Here is an 18,761-nt window from a genome sequence, read left to right on the forward strand (position 1 = left end):
AGAATGAATATTAATTGCTATTGTCATCATCGTTATTGACACCATGGCATTGTCCCATCTAGCCTCAGCCTCTCTCCTGCCACCACTTTCCTTTGCTCACCAGGCCCAGAACCCACTGGTGTTCTATTCTTCCAACCCACTAAGCACTTCCCAGCATCAGGACCTATTTCCTCCCCATGAAATCCCCCTCCCCATGCACATTACCTGCTGGAGTCCTCCTAATCCTTCAAGTCTCAGCCGATACACTCCCTTAGAGAGGCCTTCTTTAACACACCAGTTTAAATTAGGTCTCTCTCTGGGACTTCCCTGGCAGTCCAGTGGTTAAGACTCTGCGCTTCCATTGCAGGGGGCATGGGTTTGATCCCTGGTTGGGGAACCAAGATTCCCGCACGCTGTGTGGCACAGCCAAAAAAAAAAAAAAAAAAAAAAAGGTCTCTATTATATATCTAACCTGCACTATTCAGTTATATATAAATTGTAATTGCATATATATGTAACTGTTTGTTTAACATCTATTTCCCTACCCAACTCTATAAGTCATGTTTTCTTATCTACTGTTCCATCTCCAGTTCCTGGCATGTTGTAGATGCTCACTAAATGTAGCTTGACTGGCTGAATGAATGAATGGACAGAGTACTTTATATAGCAGGTACTCAATGAATGTTTGGATTTTTTTTTTTTTTTTTTTTTTTTTTTTTGGGCTACGTGGCTTGCGGGATCTTAGTTTCCCCGATCAGGGATAGAACCTGGACTCTTCACAGCGAAAGTGCCGAGGCCTAACCATTGAACCGCCAGGGAATTCTCAATAAATGTTTGAACTTTAATTCAAGTTAACCCTAGATCCTCTGCCATAGTAAACGCACTCAGACCTGGGCTTCAGAGGTGGGAACATCAGTTTGCAGAGATCACACCGAAATATAAAACCAAGAAAAACTCTGCACACATAAAATAGGGGAAAGGAATAAAAATGTTCATAGGAAGGCTCTTCAAGAGAGCAGAAACCATGATAGAAACAACCCAGATGTCCAGTGACAGGAGAATAAAGAACTGTGGTATAGTCACATAGTGGAATACTACACAGCCCTCAAAATGCATGAACTGCAGCAATATGAATCTTAGTAATATTAAGTAAAAATAATAAGCAGCCAAAAACTACATACAGCAGTATTCCTCTATAATAAGGTTAAAAAAACCTAAAAAAAAAATTGGAAATACATAAAGCTAAGATAAATTTATAAAAAGGAAAAGAGAATGGTGGATACCTCAGGAGGAGGATGCATTTCAGTTATTGCCAAGGTCCTAGCTTTCATGTGATAAGTTCTATGACAGTACTATAATTAAATAAATGTGTCCTGTGCACAGGGCAATGAAAAGAGTGTGCCATGAAACAAGGGTATGATTAATCTAATTCTGTGCACCTGACATCCATTAACGGCAAGGGAGAGAAATTATGCCTACTTTCTCCAGGTAGCCTTATTTGTTTGGGGGAGAGGGGGAAAAGTTTCTTCCTTCCCAACCCTCTCTGGGACTTTTCTCTAGGTTCTCCTCCTGGAGAGGTGAGCTGGTGGCAGGTGGGGCAGCAGGGAGAGGAGTAATCCAGGGTTTAGCTACTTCAGGAAAAGTGTCCTGGAATTGGTGGAGTAGGAACCTGGAGGTGGGTCAGCTTCCATTACCATTCAGCTCCCCCCATTCCCTAGGCTAAGAACTACAGGGTGTGTAGTCTGTCGTTCATTTCCTGCTCTTCATTGAAGACCTCCGGATGGAGTGGAAAGAAGCCTAAGAGGTGCGTCCTGAGAGAATGGTACTGTGACCACATGGTAGAGTGTTGTAAGCATTCTGGGTACTGGAGAGCTGGGTCCAGTGGAGGTCAAAACCACCATCTTCAAACTTCAGTTTGGGGACTTCCCTGGTGACGCAATGGTTAAGAATCTGCCTGCAAATGCAGGGGACACGGGTTCGTGCCCTGGTTCGGGAAGATCCCACATGCCGCGGAGCAACTAAGCCCATGTGCTACAACTACTGAGCCTGCACTTTAGAGCCCACGAGCCACAACTACTGAAGCAGGTGCGCCGAGAGCCCATGCTCCGCAACAAGAGAAGCCACCGCAATGAGAAGCCCGCGCACCACAACCGAGAGTAGCCCCCGCTCGCCACAACTAGAGAAAGCCCGCACACAGCAACGAAGACCCAACGCAGCCAAAAATAAATTAATTAAAAAAAAATTCCGTTTGGAACTACGGGGCAGCTGACTCACAACTTTTTACACACTCCCTCTTTTCAGCCTGGCCCAGGACACGCCTGGGCCATCCTAAGCACCCTCTGCCCCTCATCTCCCAGTCTTCCCTGCCCTTTCCTTCTTCATCCTAACTGTAGCTCCTAATCCTGTACTCTCACCTCTACTTCTACCAATCCCCCAAATGAGACCCTACTTTGTGAAAAAAGGGATTGGGGGGAAGCTCTGGGAGGGCAGCTTCAAACTTTCCACCTTAGGGGAAGGGGCTTAAGGTCAGACTGAACTGGGCTGGGCTTGCTGTGCTGGCCTCTTACCTTTAGGAAAGGGGTTAGAGGTTAGGCTGGACTGGGCTACTGGTATAAAAGGGGCTGGAGATTGTGCTGGACTAGACTAGCAGTCCTAAGAAAGGGGCTAGAAACCAGGCTGGATTGGACTGGGTTAGGAAACATGGGGAAGGAGCTGGGTTCAGGATGAGCTGGGGGCCTGGGGGTCAAGGCCTGGACCTCTGCAGTGGGGCCTGGCTGGCATACACAGTTGGGCTGAAACAAGTTTTTCAGCATCATGCTGGGCCTGGGACTGGGCCCTCCCCTGCACCCAGAAACAGAGGACATGAGGGCTTTGAAGGGTTTACTTCCCCCACCCCAGCAATTCCTCCTGAACAAGGGCCTTCCCCAGAGGGGCCACTGGGGCAAACAGGGAGGAGCCAGATCTGGGGCTTCAGAGGAAGTCACTGGCCACCAGGTTTCCTGAGTTCAAAAAGTGGGTTCCCCTTTCTCTCTGGCCCATTCATTTCCCCCAGGGCAGAGTCCAGGCCTAGCAGGGCAGAGTCCAGGCTTAGCAATCTACCTCTCCCCTGGACCCCCACCTCCCTTTCAGAAACATACACACACACACACACAATGTGAACCTGCAAATGCTGAAACCCAGTCACATGCCCGCCCTGGCAGCCCCATAACCCAACACAATCGTACTGCCAAGCCATGCATTCAACAACACATCCCCATTCATGTACCTTTCGCTGCCAACTCACACCCAGTGGTCATGCCTCCTCTGCCTTGTTCAGCACCGCATCCCTAGCACATGGAATTGGGGCTGGCACCTGGAGAGGGCTCAATGAATATTAGCTGAATGAATGAATCCACCAAGACATACATCATAAACAAATGCATATACAAGCCCACATGCCTATTAATACATGTATACGTCCCTTATATACACATATCCAAGCCCTCTCTGAGGTCAGAAGTTACTACATACACAAGCTCACACCCGGGCAAAAAGGTCAGTTGTACACCTAGCGCCAGACACAAACACACTGCAGGTAGGTGTTACCTAGGACTTCCAGGGCAAATTAGTGGTCACAGCTGGCTGGTAAATGTCCTTCAGTCAGATCAGGCCTGCAGAGGGGTGGGATATGTGTGTGTGTACAAATGCAGGCCTTGGAGTTCTGAGGTCCTGGAGCAACGAGGAGCTGGGCTGGCAGCAGGGCAGGGCCGAGGTAACTGCATGGACTGGAAAGGGTGTGGGGTGGGCCATGCAGTCCTTTCCTCTGGTTTCTTCCTGCCAGCTTGGGAGGTGGGGGCAGAGGTGCAGGTCTATGAGGCCTTACTTGAGATCCAGAGACCTTAGTGAGGGAACAGTCTGAGGCCTCAGATTCCCCTGTCTGGGATGAAAATGAGGGAGACTTGGAATTCCCTGACGCTTTTACTGCCGTGCCCCGGGTTCAATCCCTGGTCAGGGAACTAAGATCCTGAAAGATGCGCGGCACAACCAAAAATAAAGAAAAAGAAAAGAAAAAAAAGAAAATGAGGGAGACTGGGTAGGGGTTTTTGCAGGTGCTAATACCCCTCCCCAACCCACTGCAGTATCTCCCTATCTTGCCAATCTTCTATAATAGTGGGGAAGGAGGGGAATCAGGGAGAATACCTGGAAAGGAGTCTGAGAAGTGCCCTATTCGTTCTACCATCTCTCTGTGGAGCTTCAGGCTGTCCCCTAGCAATAGTGCTTAAGCATCCTCCTCTCTCTGTGCCTCAGCCCAAAGTCAGCAAGGAGACAACCCCACTACTCTCCCGCTTCCCCACCCAGGGACCTAACACCAGAGGAGACTAGTTCAGATCTCAGCTGGGCTGGTAAGCTAGAGGCCAGGTAGGGGTAGGAATCTGACAAAAACAGGACTGAGTCTCCCAAGAATTTAACCACCCAAAACTCCTCCAATCCAAGTCCCCTCCTAGGCAAGGACCCCTTCCTCCACCCCTCCCCCAACAGCTTAATCCAGGTCTATCTATCCCAGGAACCCAGCCTGCAGAGGGCCACCACCTGTCTGGCAGCCCCATGACAGTTAGGGGTGAGGAACAATAGTCCTGGGAGGGGCTGGGAAGTCAACTTTTGAGGAATACAGGGCAGCCTGGGACACATCAAGAACACCACCAGAAGAGTGAGGGGAAATGTGAGATGGGAGTGAGGGGGAATTCACAAGCCCAATCCATGCCTCTTCCCCAATGACTGGTGTTAGGGACTGCAGGAAGGAGGGGAAAAAGACTGCCTTGGACTGAGTCATTATAGGCATCAATGACCAACCAAGACACTCTCAAACCAAAAAGTCTCTTTATTGAGCGGTACCATACATGACTCAAATGGCCCAAAAAAAAAAAAAAAAAAAAAAAAAAAAGGCATTACAGCGGGCGGGGTGGGACATCCACCTTCCCTACCCCTTCCCTCAGCTCCTGACACAATATCCTTCCAAAAGTGGCAGCTGGAGTAGAGGAAACAGGATGTGGGGGACCCCAGAATCCAGAAGGAAGAGTGGGGAGAGAGGTGGTGCTAACACTTCTGGAACTGGCCACAGGAGAAGGCAGCGAAGCCAAAGAGCTGCGTCCAGACTCATGGGACCCTGCTCTCGGCCTCACCCTGGGCCTGGAGCCTCCACATGTCCAATTGTGAAACAGAGCTGAGGATCCTGGCTGCCTCCCCTGTCCTTCTACGAAGAAGGGGAGAGAGGAGATACTGGGAGATGAAGGGCCTTTACTTCAGCTGGAGGACAAAAGCCTATTGCTCCCTGGTGGGCTCAGAGCTGGGACACCCTCAGTGGCTTCTCCCCCTCCTTGAAGGGCAGGGGAGGACTAGATATGCAGTCTGAGGAGTTGGGGAAAGAGAGTACTGGAGAGTGGATGAGCCCCTCCTCCACCCATGCCTGCCCAACTGAGACAAAACAAAAAACACAGTGACAAACAAGGCTGCTCCCTTCCCTCCACACTCCCTGAGGCAGGGAGCCTCCCCCTCACCCCATCCAAGACAGCTGCTCTAGTGGAGGACTTGTAAAGAATATACACACCGTGGAGGGAGGGGGTTGGGGGCTGGGATAGAAGGAGTCACAAGCACTAGGAGGGCAGGCCAGAGTCCTAGAGGATGGGGAGACAGAGACAACAGCAGGGGGCTGTCACAAAAGTGAGGCCATCAATGGCGCCCTACCCCCATGGCATGCCTTCCCCAACTCCAGTCACCCCAGAGGAAAAGAGAAGAGAGATGGCAAAGTGTCTCCTTGGTCTGAAGCTCTCCAAACTGTGTAAAACGGTGATGCATACCCCACTACCTCCACATAGGCCCTAAGCTCTCCATCTGCCAGGCATAGGGAGGTAGCTGGACCTTTAATAAGGGGAAATAGGGGACATGAGTGATTATTTTTTTAAACTTACATCTTTAATAATATTATTTTTTAAAAAACTTGGAGCTGGGATAGGTGGCAGAAGGGAGGAGCCCAAAGCTTTACCCCTCTACTACCAGCCACCTAAGGGGAGGGTTTGGAGGAGGGGCATTCAATCAAGCCCCATAACTTTTAAGTCCCTAAGGGCTGTGGGCATAGACAACCCCAGGCTTGAAGAGGGTGGAGTCAGGAGGATGAGGGAACCCAGAACCTGGGGTGAGGATGGAGGCAAATGCCCTGGGAGGTGGTCAGGACATTTCTCAGAGGCCCAGGGTCCACATAGGCATCCACATGAGTACCCCCTTCCCCAAAAGGCTCTGCAGAGGCCAGCCCCAGCCCAGGGCCACTGGGGGGGCAAATCTTGGCACCTGCCCCCAGTGAGTCCAGTTCCTCCCTGAAGCGGGTGGATGAGGCTGCCCATTTTAGATGCTCAGTCTCTTCATTCTGTCTTCTGCTCCCTGGGGCTTCGAGGGGTGGGGCAGACAGGCAGAGCGCTGGGTGGCGGTGGCCATGGCAAAGCCTTTACTGGGAGGCCTGTGACGTGGGGTTCTCCGATTTGCTCTCTTGGCTGGACGGAGGCTTGCTGTTCCAGGGGCTGTTGGCGCCCAGGGCAGGGGAGTTGTTAAAGCTGTCCTCGTCGTCAATGCCGTTGGCCGCGTCAAACTGGGTGTTCTCCAGACGGGTGATGAGCCTCTCGTCCTCGTCCCCGAACTCCCCGCCCATCAGGGTGGGCTCCCCCACCACCATCACATCCTGAGAGTGGCGGAGGTCCCCAAACATAATCGGGGCAGGGGCTCGCCCAGCCCAGGGCAGCAGATACCCCCAGAGCCCCAACACCCACCCGGGAAACTCAACCCCACACCCCCCAACTTATACCCCAATTTAAAACCCCAACTCCTCTGATACCCTCCGCCCCTGGAATACTTCCCACTGAATGACTGCAAAGCATCACAGCCTTTAACCTATATCCACTGGATTCTGGGAGAAGTCAGTCTACTCCTCTAGCTCCCTAGTCCATCTCTCCAAAATTTTAGGGGGCTCCTGAACTTCTGTCCAATGTAAGAGAGAAGGAGCAGATCAAAAACACCGGTGGGGAAACGTATGTGCACGTATGTATTCTAGATTTGCACACATTCAAGTCTGTGTGTCCCTCTGTCAGCGTGTGTGTCTCTCTGGTGGTCTGTGTGCCCCTAAGCTGTCTGTCCTTTATGTCCATACGTTCCCATGGCTGTCTCCGTCCCTTGATGTCGTACGTTGCTACGTCTGAGTCTGTGTGATCACAATCATGCACGTGACTGACAAGGACTGTCATCAGGGACAAGAGTCAGCCCACGATGGCAAAGTACACTGGGAAAAACTGTCTTTGTTTCTACGTCTGCTAGTGAGCTCAGGATGGGACAGGGTCAAGGGTCAGGGGCCAGCAGTGGGGCAGCCCAGAAGAGAGAAGAAAGCCGAGATGCTTACAGGTACCTGGCTGGAGAGGGCGAAGGTGCTGGCTGGGCTTTTCTTCTTGCTGTTGCTGTTGTTGGTGTTGCCACCCCCCGAGCTCATGGTGCTGCCCCCTGACATCTTCCTTTTCCGCCGCTTGCTGGGCTGCTGCCGTGCAGGCTCCGCTGTGCCAGGGAAAGGAGACTCAGGTGGGGTAGCACCCTGGGACCCTTATTCCCCATTCTGGCTCCTAAGGAGCCTGAGCCTACCCTGATCCCAATCTCGCAGACCCAGGAAAGAGGAAAGGGCTTTGTGAGGAGACAGCGATACAGCCTTGGGGAAGCAGCATCAGATACTGGTAAGAGCAGGTGCAGGTGCAAGGCACTCACCAGGGGGTGCTACCATGCGCTGCCACTTCTGGAAGAGGCAGGTCTTGAGACAGTCACGGGGGCTGAGGCTGTAGGTCTTGTGGCGGGACATGAGCTCCTGCATGGGCTCGAGTATCACACAGAGCTGGGGGGAGACCAGTTAGTGGCTTGTCAGGGGACAGACGTGGAGTGGAGACCAAATGGGATGGGGCAGAAATTGGGTGATCAGAGACTCACTCGGAGGTAGTTAAGAGTGGAATTGGACAGCCCACACCGGGTGATGTTTTTGGAGAGCTGATCCAACATCTGGGGGTCCTGGGCCTAGAGGAGGAGAAAGGTAAGAATACTAGTACCTGGGTTGCATCTGCTCACCTGCCCTATCATCTTAGCCTCGTGACACCCAAGAGAAGAGGGACTACTATATAAAAACCCATTTTTCAGATGGATAAACTTCAACCCTCTGTCTAGGGCCACTGGTGGGTAATGGCAGACCTCGTTCCACCCTTCCCGCTGCCTGCCCTCAGCCTTGTGGCTTAGGTTCTGTGCACAACTCACATGCATGGCAAGGATGCTGCGGGGGATGAGCTCTCGGTGCTGCCGGATGCTGAAGTGCCACGTCTTTATCCGCATCATGTCATCAAACATGAACTCCAGGTACAACCGGCCCTCCACACAAACCTGGAAACAAGCTTGTCACAAGTCTGCTCACCTCCCCACATACGCAAAAGTATACCGGTTCCCCTGTTTCCTCATGATTCTCCCACTACATACACTCCTGCCACCTGAACAGAAATCTGGGTGCATAACTGACATGGACCATCTCCTCATATACCTGCCACACTGGCACACACACACACACACACACACACACAGACACACGCACACACACAGACACACACACAGACACACACACAGTAGAAACGCTTAACAGATTCTTGTCCTCTCCTCTTGTAGCTAGTAAAACACTCGTCAGCCATAAGCTCCATGAGGACAGGCTCTTGTTCACTGGTGTCTCCCTGCGGCCCAGAAAACTGTCATGTACAAACTCAATACATGTCTGCTGAATACTGCAGCATGCCTGCCATCCCTGTGCATCCTGCCACTTCCCATTATGTCTCCCTGGGGAAAAGCCAAGTACATTTTTGGGAGCCAGAAGGGGAATCAAACCCACGTACTTCAGTGCTCCACATCCAACTGGGTGCTAACCTGGGTGAACATAGGTTTGCCATGCTGGGTCACCATGCTGCCCTGGTCACAGTCAAGGGAAACAAAGTTGCTGTGGAATGCCTCCTTGGGGTGCTTAAGTACATAGTAGAGCTCCGTAGCACCCCCCTCAAAGATGCTGCGGAAGTAGCGTGGGATCAGGGTCCGGCCAATGGCTGCAGAGATGGGACAAACTCTTCAGAACAGAAGGATCTCAAAAGTGGTCAGGCAGATACCATCCCTGCCAAGACAGATCCCCTGGGACAAATACCCACGCCCAGATCTTAGAAGGACACAGGAGATGTACGCTCTTACAGCGGCACTGGCAGGACCCCCAGAGGTCACTCACTATATCTCTTTGGTCCATCCTCCAGGCAGAAAGTGATGGTTAACATGGCATCATCCTCAAAGAACTCAGTCGTGAAAGCATCCCACCAGAGATTGTCACACTCCTAAGAAGCACAGGGAAGGGTGTGTGTGTCAGAAGACATGCCACAGGGGTGCCCAGATGGCCCTCTCCCTCCAAGTTCCTTTCCCTTGGCTATACCTCTGTCCAGTTTTGAAGCCGTTTGTTAAGCTCGAATATCCTGTAGTCAGTTTGGTTGCCATATGGTGTGTGCCTCCTGGGGGAAGTGAAGAAGGGAGATCAGTAGGAGCAGAGCCTCCCCCCACCACCCCCGCCTTCACCCCTGTAATGGAAAGCACCAACCTCCCCACTGGGCTCCACTTACCCAATCCCAGGCTCCAGGTAGGTAGGCGGGTACATGGGAGTTGGGCTGTGTAAGGGAAGAGGCTATGAGAATGGGGGTGGAAGACAGGAATTATTGGGGGGTGTCACTCCCTCCCCTTTTCAGGCAGGATGCCATCTGGGGAAGGAACAGGAAGTGGACAAGAAACTCACCCCACATCCCGATCTAGCATGGTGCCGGGATGGAAGGGGGGGAAGGCGTTGCCGTTCGGGGGCTCCTTGGGTGAGTACAGCTTGAATGACTTTGAGGAACAACCTAGAAGGGAAAGAAAGAAGGGGTCTCCTGAGTCCCTCTTGGCAGTGCTCCTGGAAGTCTGCTAGACTGTATGCACAGGGACTGGTCTTCTGGAGCCCCCGAGGGCACTAGGGGAGGGAGACTACCCTACGGAGCACCTATCCCAGTTTTTATTAAGAAACTAGAAGTTCTCAGCCCTAATACCCAAGACCCCATTTCTTCATGTGGCTGAGCCCTGGATGACAGAATTGAACCTGGGAAGAAATGTCAGCACCACAAGATAAATAAATATCTAAATATCAGAATCTAAAATTTTGATAAACTCCCTTTTCATCTACATTGTTTTGTTTAATCATCATCATAACCTTGTGAGGTAGCAGGGTCGACTGTAACATTCCCATTTTATAAATGAAGCAACTAAAAGTTCAAAGGGACTTACCAAGATCGTACAGCTACTAACTGGCAGAGTTAGAACTCAAGTCCTAGGGCTCAAGCCTAGTCTTCCGATTCCCATATCCTATAGTATTTACCCCTCTATTGCCCTCTGGAGACCAGGTTGGGGGAGGGTAAAGGGGGATTTTGCCAACTCCCTGCTCCTTCTCCACCCCCAGGGTCTCAGGAGGGCAGGGGATAGAAAGATAAAGGGGGGGGTAGTGCCTGCTGGGTGCCGCCCACCAGATAACCAGTTGGGCCTTCTGCCTCTCACACCAACGGCCACTCCCTTATCAGCCCAGCCCCCCACACACACACCCACCATGGGTCTAGTATTGTCTCCAAACCAGAAACCCAAAGCCTCAACCCCTTTTCTCTCCTTAGACTTGCAGTGAGGGAGGGAGGTAGATGGGCCTCCAATGGGTCCCACTCTAGTTACATATAGAAAATAAACAGCCCCAGGGAAGGAGCCTAGGTTTCAGGGGCTCAGTCTAGGAGGCAAGTGGTAACTAGACAGGGTCTCGGCTTGTGTGTATCTGTGCATGAGCTCATGTGTCCCCTCTCCACCTCACTCAGAAGCATACACAGTTCTACTCCTGCTCTACTATTACCTGACTGGAAGAAGTGTTACTTTCATAGCTAGGTAAGAGCCAGGTACCCTCACAATGCCACTTATCCCCTCCCCACCAGACAGGAGGAGATCGTGAAGCAGAGTCCTAGTCACAGCTGCTTCCTCATGTCCCCCAAACTTGACTGCATTTGGAAGGGTAGCTGTATCGGCTGTATCTGAGCCCCATCTCCAATTTAGATACAAAATCTATTTTGTTCCTTGGGAGAAAGAGACAAAGGAAGACCCTGTACCAACATGTATCATTTAATTCTCTCCCCTGGGTCCCCTCCTCACAATATGGGCCAAAGGAGGGTCCCAGAGAGGCCTACCCTCCACCGTCCCCAAAGACTCAGTGCCAAGACTCAGAGCCTGTGTGTACCTGCACATGCGTGTGCCTCATCCTGCCTAGCAGGCTTGCACCCTCAGCTTGCCCCAACATGTCTACCAAGGGCTGGAACCCAGCAGCCCCAGGCAGGATCAGGGTGCCTGCAACAGGCCCTTGCCCCACGCATGAGCTCTCATAGGCCACATCCAAATGCTCCCAGCACGACATACACAGCCTTCACATGCCAGTCAGGACTGAATGAGGAGCATGTGTCCTCAGGAAAGAGGCAGTCCCACCCAACCCCAAGTCCCCCCACTCCACAGACAGGTGGACAAGGCCATGTAGGAAGTCAAAGCTCACATTAGCAACCAGAAGCCAGGCCTGGGCAATGCACCCAGTAGTCTAGATTATTAGACCTGGCCCTCATCCCCTACCTAGGCCCTCCTTTCCCCAAAAGCATTACTGCCCCTGCCCCTCAGTTTCAGGACCACTTGAAATGTATCAGCTCAAGACCCTAAAGAGAAGGGAGGCAAAACACCAGGGTTCCTCTCTAACTCTGAAAAAAGTTTCAGAGCTTCAATTTCTCACTTGAGAAATGACAGGCATTGCCTGGGGCTAGGTAACAGTACTGAGGAGCTAAAGCCCAAAGCTCTGGGGCCTCTATTTACACGACCAGTGAATGGACACAAATAAACTCAGCATCTCTCCAGAGCCATAGCAACTCCCAGTAGCCCCAGCACAAGGGCTGGGGAGTGAGAAGAGAAGGGGAGGGAACATCACCCAGACCATCTGTCCCTGCTGCTGCCTGTCCCCAGCAGCAGGGGTAGAGGGAGCACCGTGGGGGTGGGGGTGAGGGGATGGATGTGTCATCCAGTCTTGGAGTCAGGCAGAGTCCCGTCTCCCACCTCTAGCAACCTAGGAGCCCTTAGGAAGGGGGAGGAGAGAGGAAGAGCCCAGAACTAGTAAAGTTTTCTCAGAATGGAAGCTGCATCCTGTGGCCTAGGGGGGCACCTCCAGCTGGGTATTTCCATGGTAACCAGCCTGACCCGAGGGCAGGCCCCCTCCCTCTGGGGGCTGACCAGAGGTCAGCAGGCCCGAGAGCCCTCTCCTCTATGAGCTGGGTCACCTCTCTCACAGCCAGCATACCAGGCCCGGGCCAGATGGAGGACCTTCCACCCACCCCCAACAGGCTTGCAGGGTGCCCAGACTTACTTACCTGGGAGAACTGAGGGGGCCAGGAGAGGTGCGGGGAGCGGCTGCGAGCCCAGAGGGGCCCTGGCAGGGGTGAGGCCTGAGGGGGGGCCAACTTCAGCCGCTCATGTCCCGAGTGGGACAGGCAGGCCTGGCTGGGAGTTCCACTCCGCGGGCTGCACAAAGACTCGCACGCACGGCCTCGGCCCGCCCCACGGCGGCCACAGCCCCGGGAGAAAGTTACAATGGCCACTGGGCTGGGGACCCGGGGCCAGGGGGCCGGCCTGGGGGGCGGGGGGCCGCGGGGAGTCCGGAGCCTTCTTTGTTTGCAAGGTTTCCCTCAACAATGGCTGCTCCGCTCTTTCCTCCTCCTCCTCCTCCTCCTCCTCTGCTCTCCCCGCCGCCGCCTCTGCCTCTGCCTCCAAGCAGCCCGCCCGCCCTCCCCAGGCCAGCAGGCCCCTCCGCCGGGGCACCAGCAGAGGCAGGGCCCGGCACTCACACTCACTCACACTCGCTCACGCACAGACACACACAGCGCCCCGCCGGCTCCCTTCCTTGTCTCCCTTTCTCTCCCTCCCTCCCCGCTGGCTCTCTCAGAGCCTCTCTCAGAATGAGGCCCCAGGGCGGGCGGAGGGTGGAGCTGCCCCCACCGGCCCCGCCCCCTCCCTGCGAGGAAAGAGGAAGAGGGAGAGAGGGGAGGGAGAGAGCTTGAGAGAGGGAGGCAGGCAGGGAGGACTGCTGAGAAAAACAAAAGAGAGACAGAGACTGGGAGAGACAGGGGACAGGCCGGAGAGAGGGATACAGAGAGACTGGGTCTGGAGAGACCGGGATGGAGGGGAGGGCTGTGGGAGCCAGGAACTGGAATGCCGCTCCCAAGCCCCAAGCGGGGTGCTCAGGGGTGAGCTGGGGAGCCTAAGCCACAGGCAGGGATGGAGGAGGGCACTCGTCGTCTCTGGAGACTCCCAGTATCTTCTAACGGTCTCCCAAACATCCCCCAAATCTCTCTTCCTCTCCCTAGTGATCTCTCGGGTTGAAGGCTGGCCTGAGCAGCCACCCGTGGCTGGTGAAATCCCAGAGCAGCTGGGGGGAAGGCTCCAGGGGGTTATTTTTGACAGAGACACACTCAGACTTCAGCCTGTAAACACTGATTGGAAGGAGGGGGACACTCCAGGTTCCCTGCCCCCAACCCAGCTTAGTTCCAAATGCTGACTACCTTTGCAGGAAGCCCCCTTTCCCCCACCCACCCATCATCACCACCACCACCACCACCACCACCACCACCACCACCACCGGAGGCACGTGGGTGCAAGGGAAAGGGGCTCTGTTAGAGCTCAGGAAGGCAAACTTGCCCATCTGAGGGTCCCCAGAAGGGGTCTAGTCTGCTGCTGAATCCTCCCCCAAACCCTAGGAAAAAATGGTATATGGTTACCAGGGTAGGAACCTGTTCTCCAATGCAAGGGGGGAAGCCCAAGAGAGGGGGCTTTTCTAAAACTTGGATAGTGGTCCAGGCCCTACTACCTGGACAGAAACACACACACACACACACACACACACACACACACACACACACACACACACACACAGTCTCTCTCTTTCTCTCTCTCTCTTTCTCTCTCTCTCTCACATGGGAAGTGGGGGGCAGTAAGGACTTCCTTCTTCTTTGCAATTTGAGTCTCAGCTTTGTATTCCCACCCCCCCCAACCAGATTCACACACAGCCCCACAACAGGATGGTATACACACCAGCTGACTGTGCAATAATAATACTATTGCATCTGGCTCTGTGAACATCCTCCACACACAATTAACACAGCTCACTCTCACACAAATCCGTACCTGATACACACTTCAACCTGTGATATACCTCAAACCTCAAATAAACCCAAACCCAGGACACACACACATACACAGTGGGACCTGTGACGCACATGCCACAAGCCCCAAGACACACCCCAAAACTGCATTATACCTCCTGAACCTTTGACAGACTGCTACACACATACCCTGACCATTTGTTACCCAGGGACTAACCCCACCCCCCTCTGAAATCTGCACACCATTCTCCATCATGGCCTGGCCATATGATATATCCTGGCTTTCATAAACCTATCGAAATCTATACTCTTCAGCCAGAATGCCTACCATCATACTGCCTACCACCAGGATTGAGATACTTGTCCTGACTCCCAAATTTACAGCCCAACTCTGGGATAACTACATTCCTCCCCCACTGACAGGACAATTCCTGTCATTTGTTTTGTGCCTTTAAACTTTCCAAAGCACATTCACAGGCAGTACCTCAAGAGATCCTAATAGCATCCAGGGCCTATTATCCGAACTTGCACAGATTACAGTGAGACAGGAGGGCCTGAGGCTGGAACCCTGGTTCTAACCCCACTCACACAAGCCCAGCCCTGGGGCACTGCAGCCATTCCTACTGCCTGCCCCCTCCAAGGAATGGTCACTCCAGGCCCCAAATGACTATCTACTTGGGGAAGGGAGATGGTTGTGTGCTCTGTCTTCAGCATCCAGTTCAGAACTCAGAACCCCCACCCAGTCTGTCTCCTCAAATTTCAGGGAGAAGGGCCCCTAAATACCAAGATGTATCCAGACCCTGGCATATCATTCAAAACGGGCCCTCTCCTAGTTCCCCTTCTCCAGCAAGTCCTCTCTCAGTTCGGACTTAATTCTCCCACTTGCACAGGGGCAGATGAGGTCCAACTAAAGAGAGCAACTCAGAGTTAGAAGGCTCTAAAATTGGTGGGAGGTGGGGTGGGGAGAAAGCAGGGAGCAGCAAAGACTGACAAAGGTGATGAGGGAGGGAAGAGCAAGAGCACCCCTGCTGGAGGTGGGAATTCTGAAGGGGAGCAGCCCGCCCCAGCCCACAGGATAAGGTACCAGCACTGCCCCCTGCCCGGGCCCCTGGGGCTCCCTGACCCAGGCCTCCAGTGTGCCTGCCCCCCTTCCTTTGTCTGTGCCCGGCCTCCCGTTGGCCTGGCGCTCTGCCATCCTCCTCTCCTGGCTCCCAGCCGCCACCACTGCTGCCTCCTCCCCTCCCCCTACTCCTCCCTACCTTAACCCTTCTGAGTCACATGCTGCCCCAGACAGGCCCTGGCCCCCTCAGCAACCTGCCCTGCCCAGGATGATGTCCCTTAGCAGAGGTCCTCCCTGCTCCTGACCAAAGCCCCAGAAGCTACTACACACCCCAGGAGCACTATGAGAGCTACATGTGTGTATGTGTGTATCTTGTAGTGTTTCCTTCTGCATGTGCATGTGTGTGGGTCTGCGTGTGCTCTGGCTTCCCTCAGTCACATGTGTGGGGCATGTGCTGTCTCTGCCGGGCTGGGGGAGGAGGAGCCGGGAGACAGCAGAGCACAAAGGAGAGACTCAGGCAGGCAGGCAGGCAGGCGGCAGGCAGGCAGCCTGCCAGGGCGCCTGGGCCCCCACCCCAGGGCTGCTCAGGTTGCGGGGGGTGGTCTTTAGGCCTGGACTGGACATGCTGCCACGGGGTCCCTGTGTTCAGCCATGTGCTCACACACACCCATGCAAGCGTGGCGCCCTCCCTTACCCCGAATCCTACCATTTCTAACCCCCAGGCCATTCTCATGCCCCTCCCCAAGTGGTTCTCTTGAAGACTAACCTCCATCCATCCTCTGTGGCACCAATCCGTAAGACTTCCTCACATTCAGGAAAAAGATTCCCCACTCTCGGCCATCTTAGGCCCCCTCTTCCCCAACCAGATCACCAGACACACAAAAGGAACATACCTTTTAGGGCACTGCCTTAAGTTGTCCCCCCTCACACATACAGGTCCTCTTCTGTACCCATGCTGCTCCCTGAGAGACTGAGAGGGAAACTTTCTCCCTTCTCCTACAGGACCAGGCACCCTACCTCAACTTCAAGATCAACCTCCCATCTACCTCCAGCCTGACAACCTTTCCATACTCACCTCCTGCTCGCTATTTGTAGGCACTAATAATCATATTTAAGACTCAGCCCTTTAGCTATGCTTATGTAGGGTGATGGAGGATCAAGGCCATGGGATGGACTCAGAGAATGGATGGATCTGAACAGGGTACTCAGCATGGGGCAATTGTAAAGAAAATACACAAACACACACACCAAGCTGGTAGGAGGAGGAATGATGGGGCCAGGAAGGATTCCAGCTTGGCAGGCTCTTCCCTCTCCTCCTCTCCCCGACCCTCTGCAGCAGGAGCCAGGGGTTCCCACACCTGGATATCCCAGGATTCTTAGGCTCTACTAGCCCTCCCTCTGGGCCCCATGCCCCTTAAACGTCAGCCTCAGCAGGCACTTTAATGTGTGCCCAGCCCAGCAGAGCTTTGGCCCGGGTCACATGATTTTCAAGGAAGCTTCCGCACTGGCAGCTTCCCTTGGGGATGTGTGTTGGGGGGAGGGGGGTTTCCAGTTGTGAGGTATGGGCCTCCCAGAGAACAGGGCATTTGGAGGGGCTAAGGATCCAAACCAGGCTAGATTCAGGAATACCTGACTTTCCAGAGAAAGCTAACTCCTGCCTGGGACAGAAGGGGGTCCTGCAGATAATTCAAGAACCCAGAGTCCTGGGGATGGATATAAACCGTGTTCTGAGGCCCTCTGAAGACCACCTCTCCAGTCACACGGCCCCTCTCCTTCTCCCTGGCAGCAGGAAAGAACTCAGACCCAGGCCTTCCTCCTCCCTAGGAAAGAACTCAGACCCAGGCTGTCTGTCACTGGCAAGAGCTGATGTGTTTGGGGGGAGGCAGGTATCTGAACCTAAGTCCTCTCATTGGGGTCAAGCATCGCTCCCCTCAATTCAATTCTCACAAGTCACTCTTATTTCCTAGCTTGCCTGGGGCTGCCACATTCCCCCTCCCACTAGGGCGAAGATGCCAGACCCAAGGGCCCAATTATCTGCCCCCCACACCCCAGGAGGACCTCGTGTCCCTCAGGAGGGCCAACCTTCCCTGGCAACAGGCAGGATAATTTGGAGGGGGGCAAGACGGCCCCCAATCAATCCCTCCCCCCAAACAGGGTCCTCAGAAACAGCCTGGAGGGAGGTGTCACAGAATAGGTAAGAGGGAATAGGCAGCAGGGAAGGGGGGGCAACCCAAACCAGCCAATCACAACTGTATGATGACCTGAGGGGGGGGGTCAAAAGTCCAGACTCACTTCTGATTGGCTAACACCCTGGAATTCTGGGAATTTCAGCCCCCCCAAAACCCCTCCCTAAGTAGCCTCCTCCACCAAAAAACACACACAAGCTAACCCCAGCGCCCCTTACCCGTGCCTCTGGGCTGCTGCGCATTTACACAGTTGGGGAAAACCTTCCCCCGACTGAGGCCCCACACACCCCTCAAGCCTCCGACCACAGCCATGCCATCGACGCCCCACACACAAGTTCTCACCAAACAAGGGGTGAAGGATCGGCAGGGAGGGTTCGGGGAGGGGCCGGGCGGCAGCGCGCCCCACTCACCAGGACAGGCACAGCCCACTGACATCTTCACATCGCCCGCCGCTGGGGGCCCAGCCAAGTCACGGTGCCCGCCCCGCGCGGGGACAGGCCGGGCATGAGCCGCCGCCGCCGCCCGCGGCCCCCGCTGTCCTCGCCGCCGGCCCGGCCCGGCCTCGGCCCGGTGCGGGCGGCCCCTGGCTGCAGTGAGGGGCCTGTCAGGCGTGGAGCAGACAGGAAGGAAGCCAGGCAGGAAGGCGAGCTGTCTCTGCGTGTGTGCGCGCGGGTGTGCGTCCCCGGAGTGTGTGTCTGTGTGTGCGCGTGTGCGTGTGCGTGTCTGTGCGCTCCCGCCGCCCTCCCCGCCGCCAACGCCGCCGCCGCTGCCGCTCGCCCCCTCTAGCTCTCGCGCTCCCTCTCGCTCTCGCTCTCGCTCTCCCTCTCGTAGGCGCCCGCTCACCAGCTCTAGTCGGGCTGGGCCGGGCTTTATTAATATGCTAATTGCCTGCTAGTGGGCGGGGAGAGCAGTGTCAAAGTGACCCGGGCGAGGGCGCAGCGGGTGGCGACTTGCGTGCGCCGCGCGGCGGCGGACGGCGAGGGGCCGGCAGCGCTCCGAGTTCGGCGTGCTTGTGACGCAGCTTTTAAAAAAGGAGACCGAGGCAGAGACCCGGGAGAGGGCGGGCGAGGGGAAGGGAGAGGAAGCGAAGCCTCACGCTGGGTGTCCGTCCTCCGGGCGCCGCTGGGTTGGGAGCTTAGAGGAGCCGAAGCGGGAGCCGGGACTGGGGGAGGCGGGGCCAGGGTGGGCTTTGAGATGTAGCTCTCTCTCCACCCCCGGCCGCGCTCTGGG

The 18,761-nt window shown here is 54.5% G+C and overlaps 1 protein-coding gene across 4 annotated transcripts; it reads right to left on the reverse strand.

Moving 5' to 3' along the window:
• Positions 1-4,819: 4,819 nt before the first annotated feature.
• Positions 4,820-18,053, reverse strand: LDB1 (LIM domain binding 1). 4 transcript variants are annotated; one of them, XM_082673333.1, is made up of 12 exons: positions 17,942-17,960; positions 12,498-12,572; positions 9,833-9,935; positions 9,663-9,707; positions 9,479-9,554; positions 9,281-9,383; positions 8,935-9,107; positions 8,284-8,406; positions 7,966-8,049; positions 7,750-7,873; positions 7,397-7,545; positions 4,820-6,685 (listed from the first exon to the last, which is right to left on the reverse strand). In XM_082673333.1, exons 3-12 carry the CDS (start codon positions 9,850-9,852, stop codon positions 6,455-6,457), a joined length of 1,128 nt encoding a protein of 375 aa, XP_082529459.1. In that variant the 5' UTR covers positions 9,853-9,935; positions 12,498-12,572; positions 17,942-17,960; the 3' UTR covers positions 4,820-6,454. The 4 variants fall into 4 exon arrangements, with proteins under 4 accessions (XP_082529459.1, XP_082529457.1, XP_082529456.1 ...); XM_082673331.1 differs by lacking the exon at positions 12,498-12,572 and having other exon boundaries at positions 7,403-7,545; positions 17,942-18,053; XM_082673330.1 differs by lacking the exon at positions 12,498-12,572 and having other exon boundaries at positions 17,942-18,053.
• Between the last annotated feature and the right edge of the window lie 708 nt (positions 18,054-18,761).

The sequence above is a fragment of the Grampus griseus genome (assembly GCF_964374135.1).
Source record: "Grampus griseus genome assembly, chromosome: 16".
In the NCBI taxonomy this organism is placed as follows: domain Eukaryota; kingdom Metazoa; phylum Chordata; class Mammalia; order Artiodactyla; family Delphinidae; genus Grampus; species Grampus griseus.

Excerpts from the sequence above, each read along its gene's own strand:
- LDB1 (XM_082673330.1), bottom strand. The coding sequence starts at position 17,966 with ATGTCAGTGGGCTGTGCCTGTCCTG. Across the intron at positions 7,874-7,965 it reads CCACTCTTAACTACCTCCGA|CTCTGTGTGATACTCGAGCC; the intron begins GTGAGTCTCTGA and ends GTCTCCCCCCAG. Across the intron at positions 7,546-7,749 it reads GCGCATGGTAGCACCCCCTG|CGGAGCCTGCACGGCAGCAG; the intron begins GTGAGTGCCTTG and ends TCCCTGGCACAG.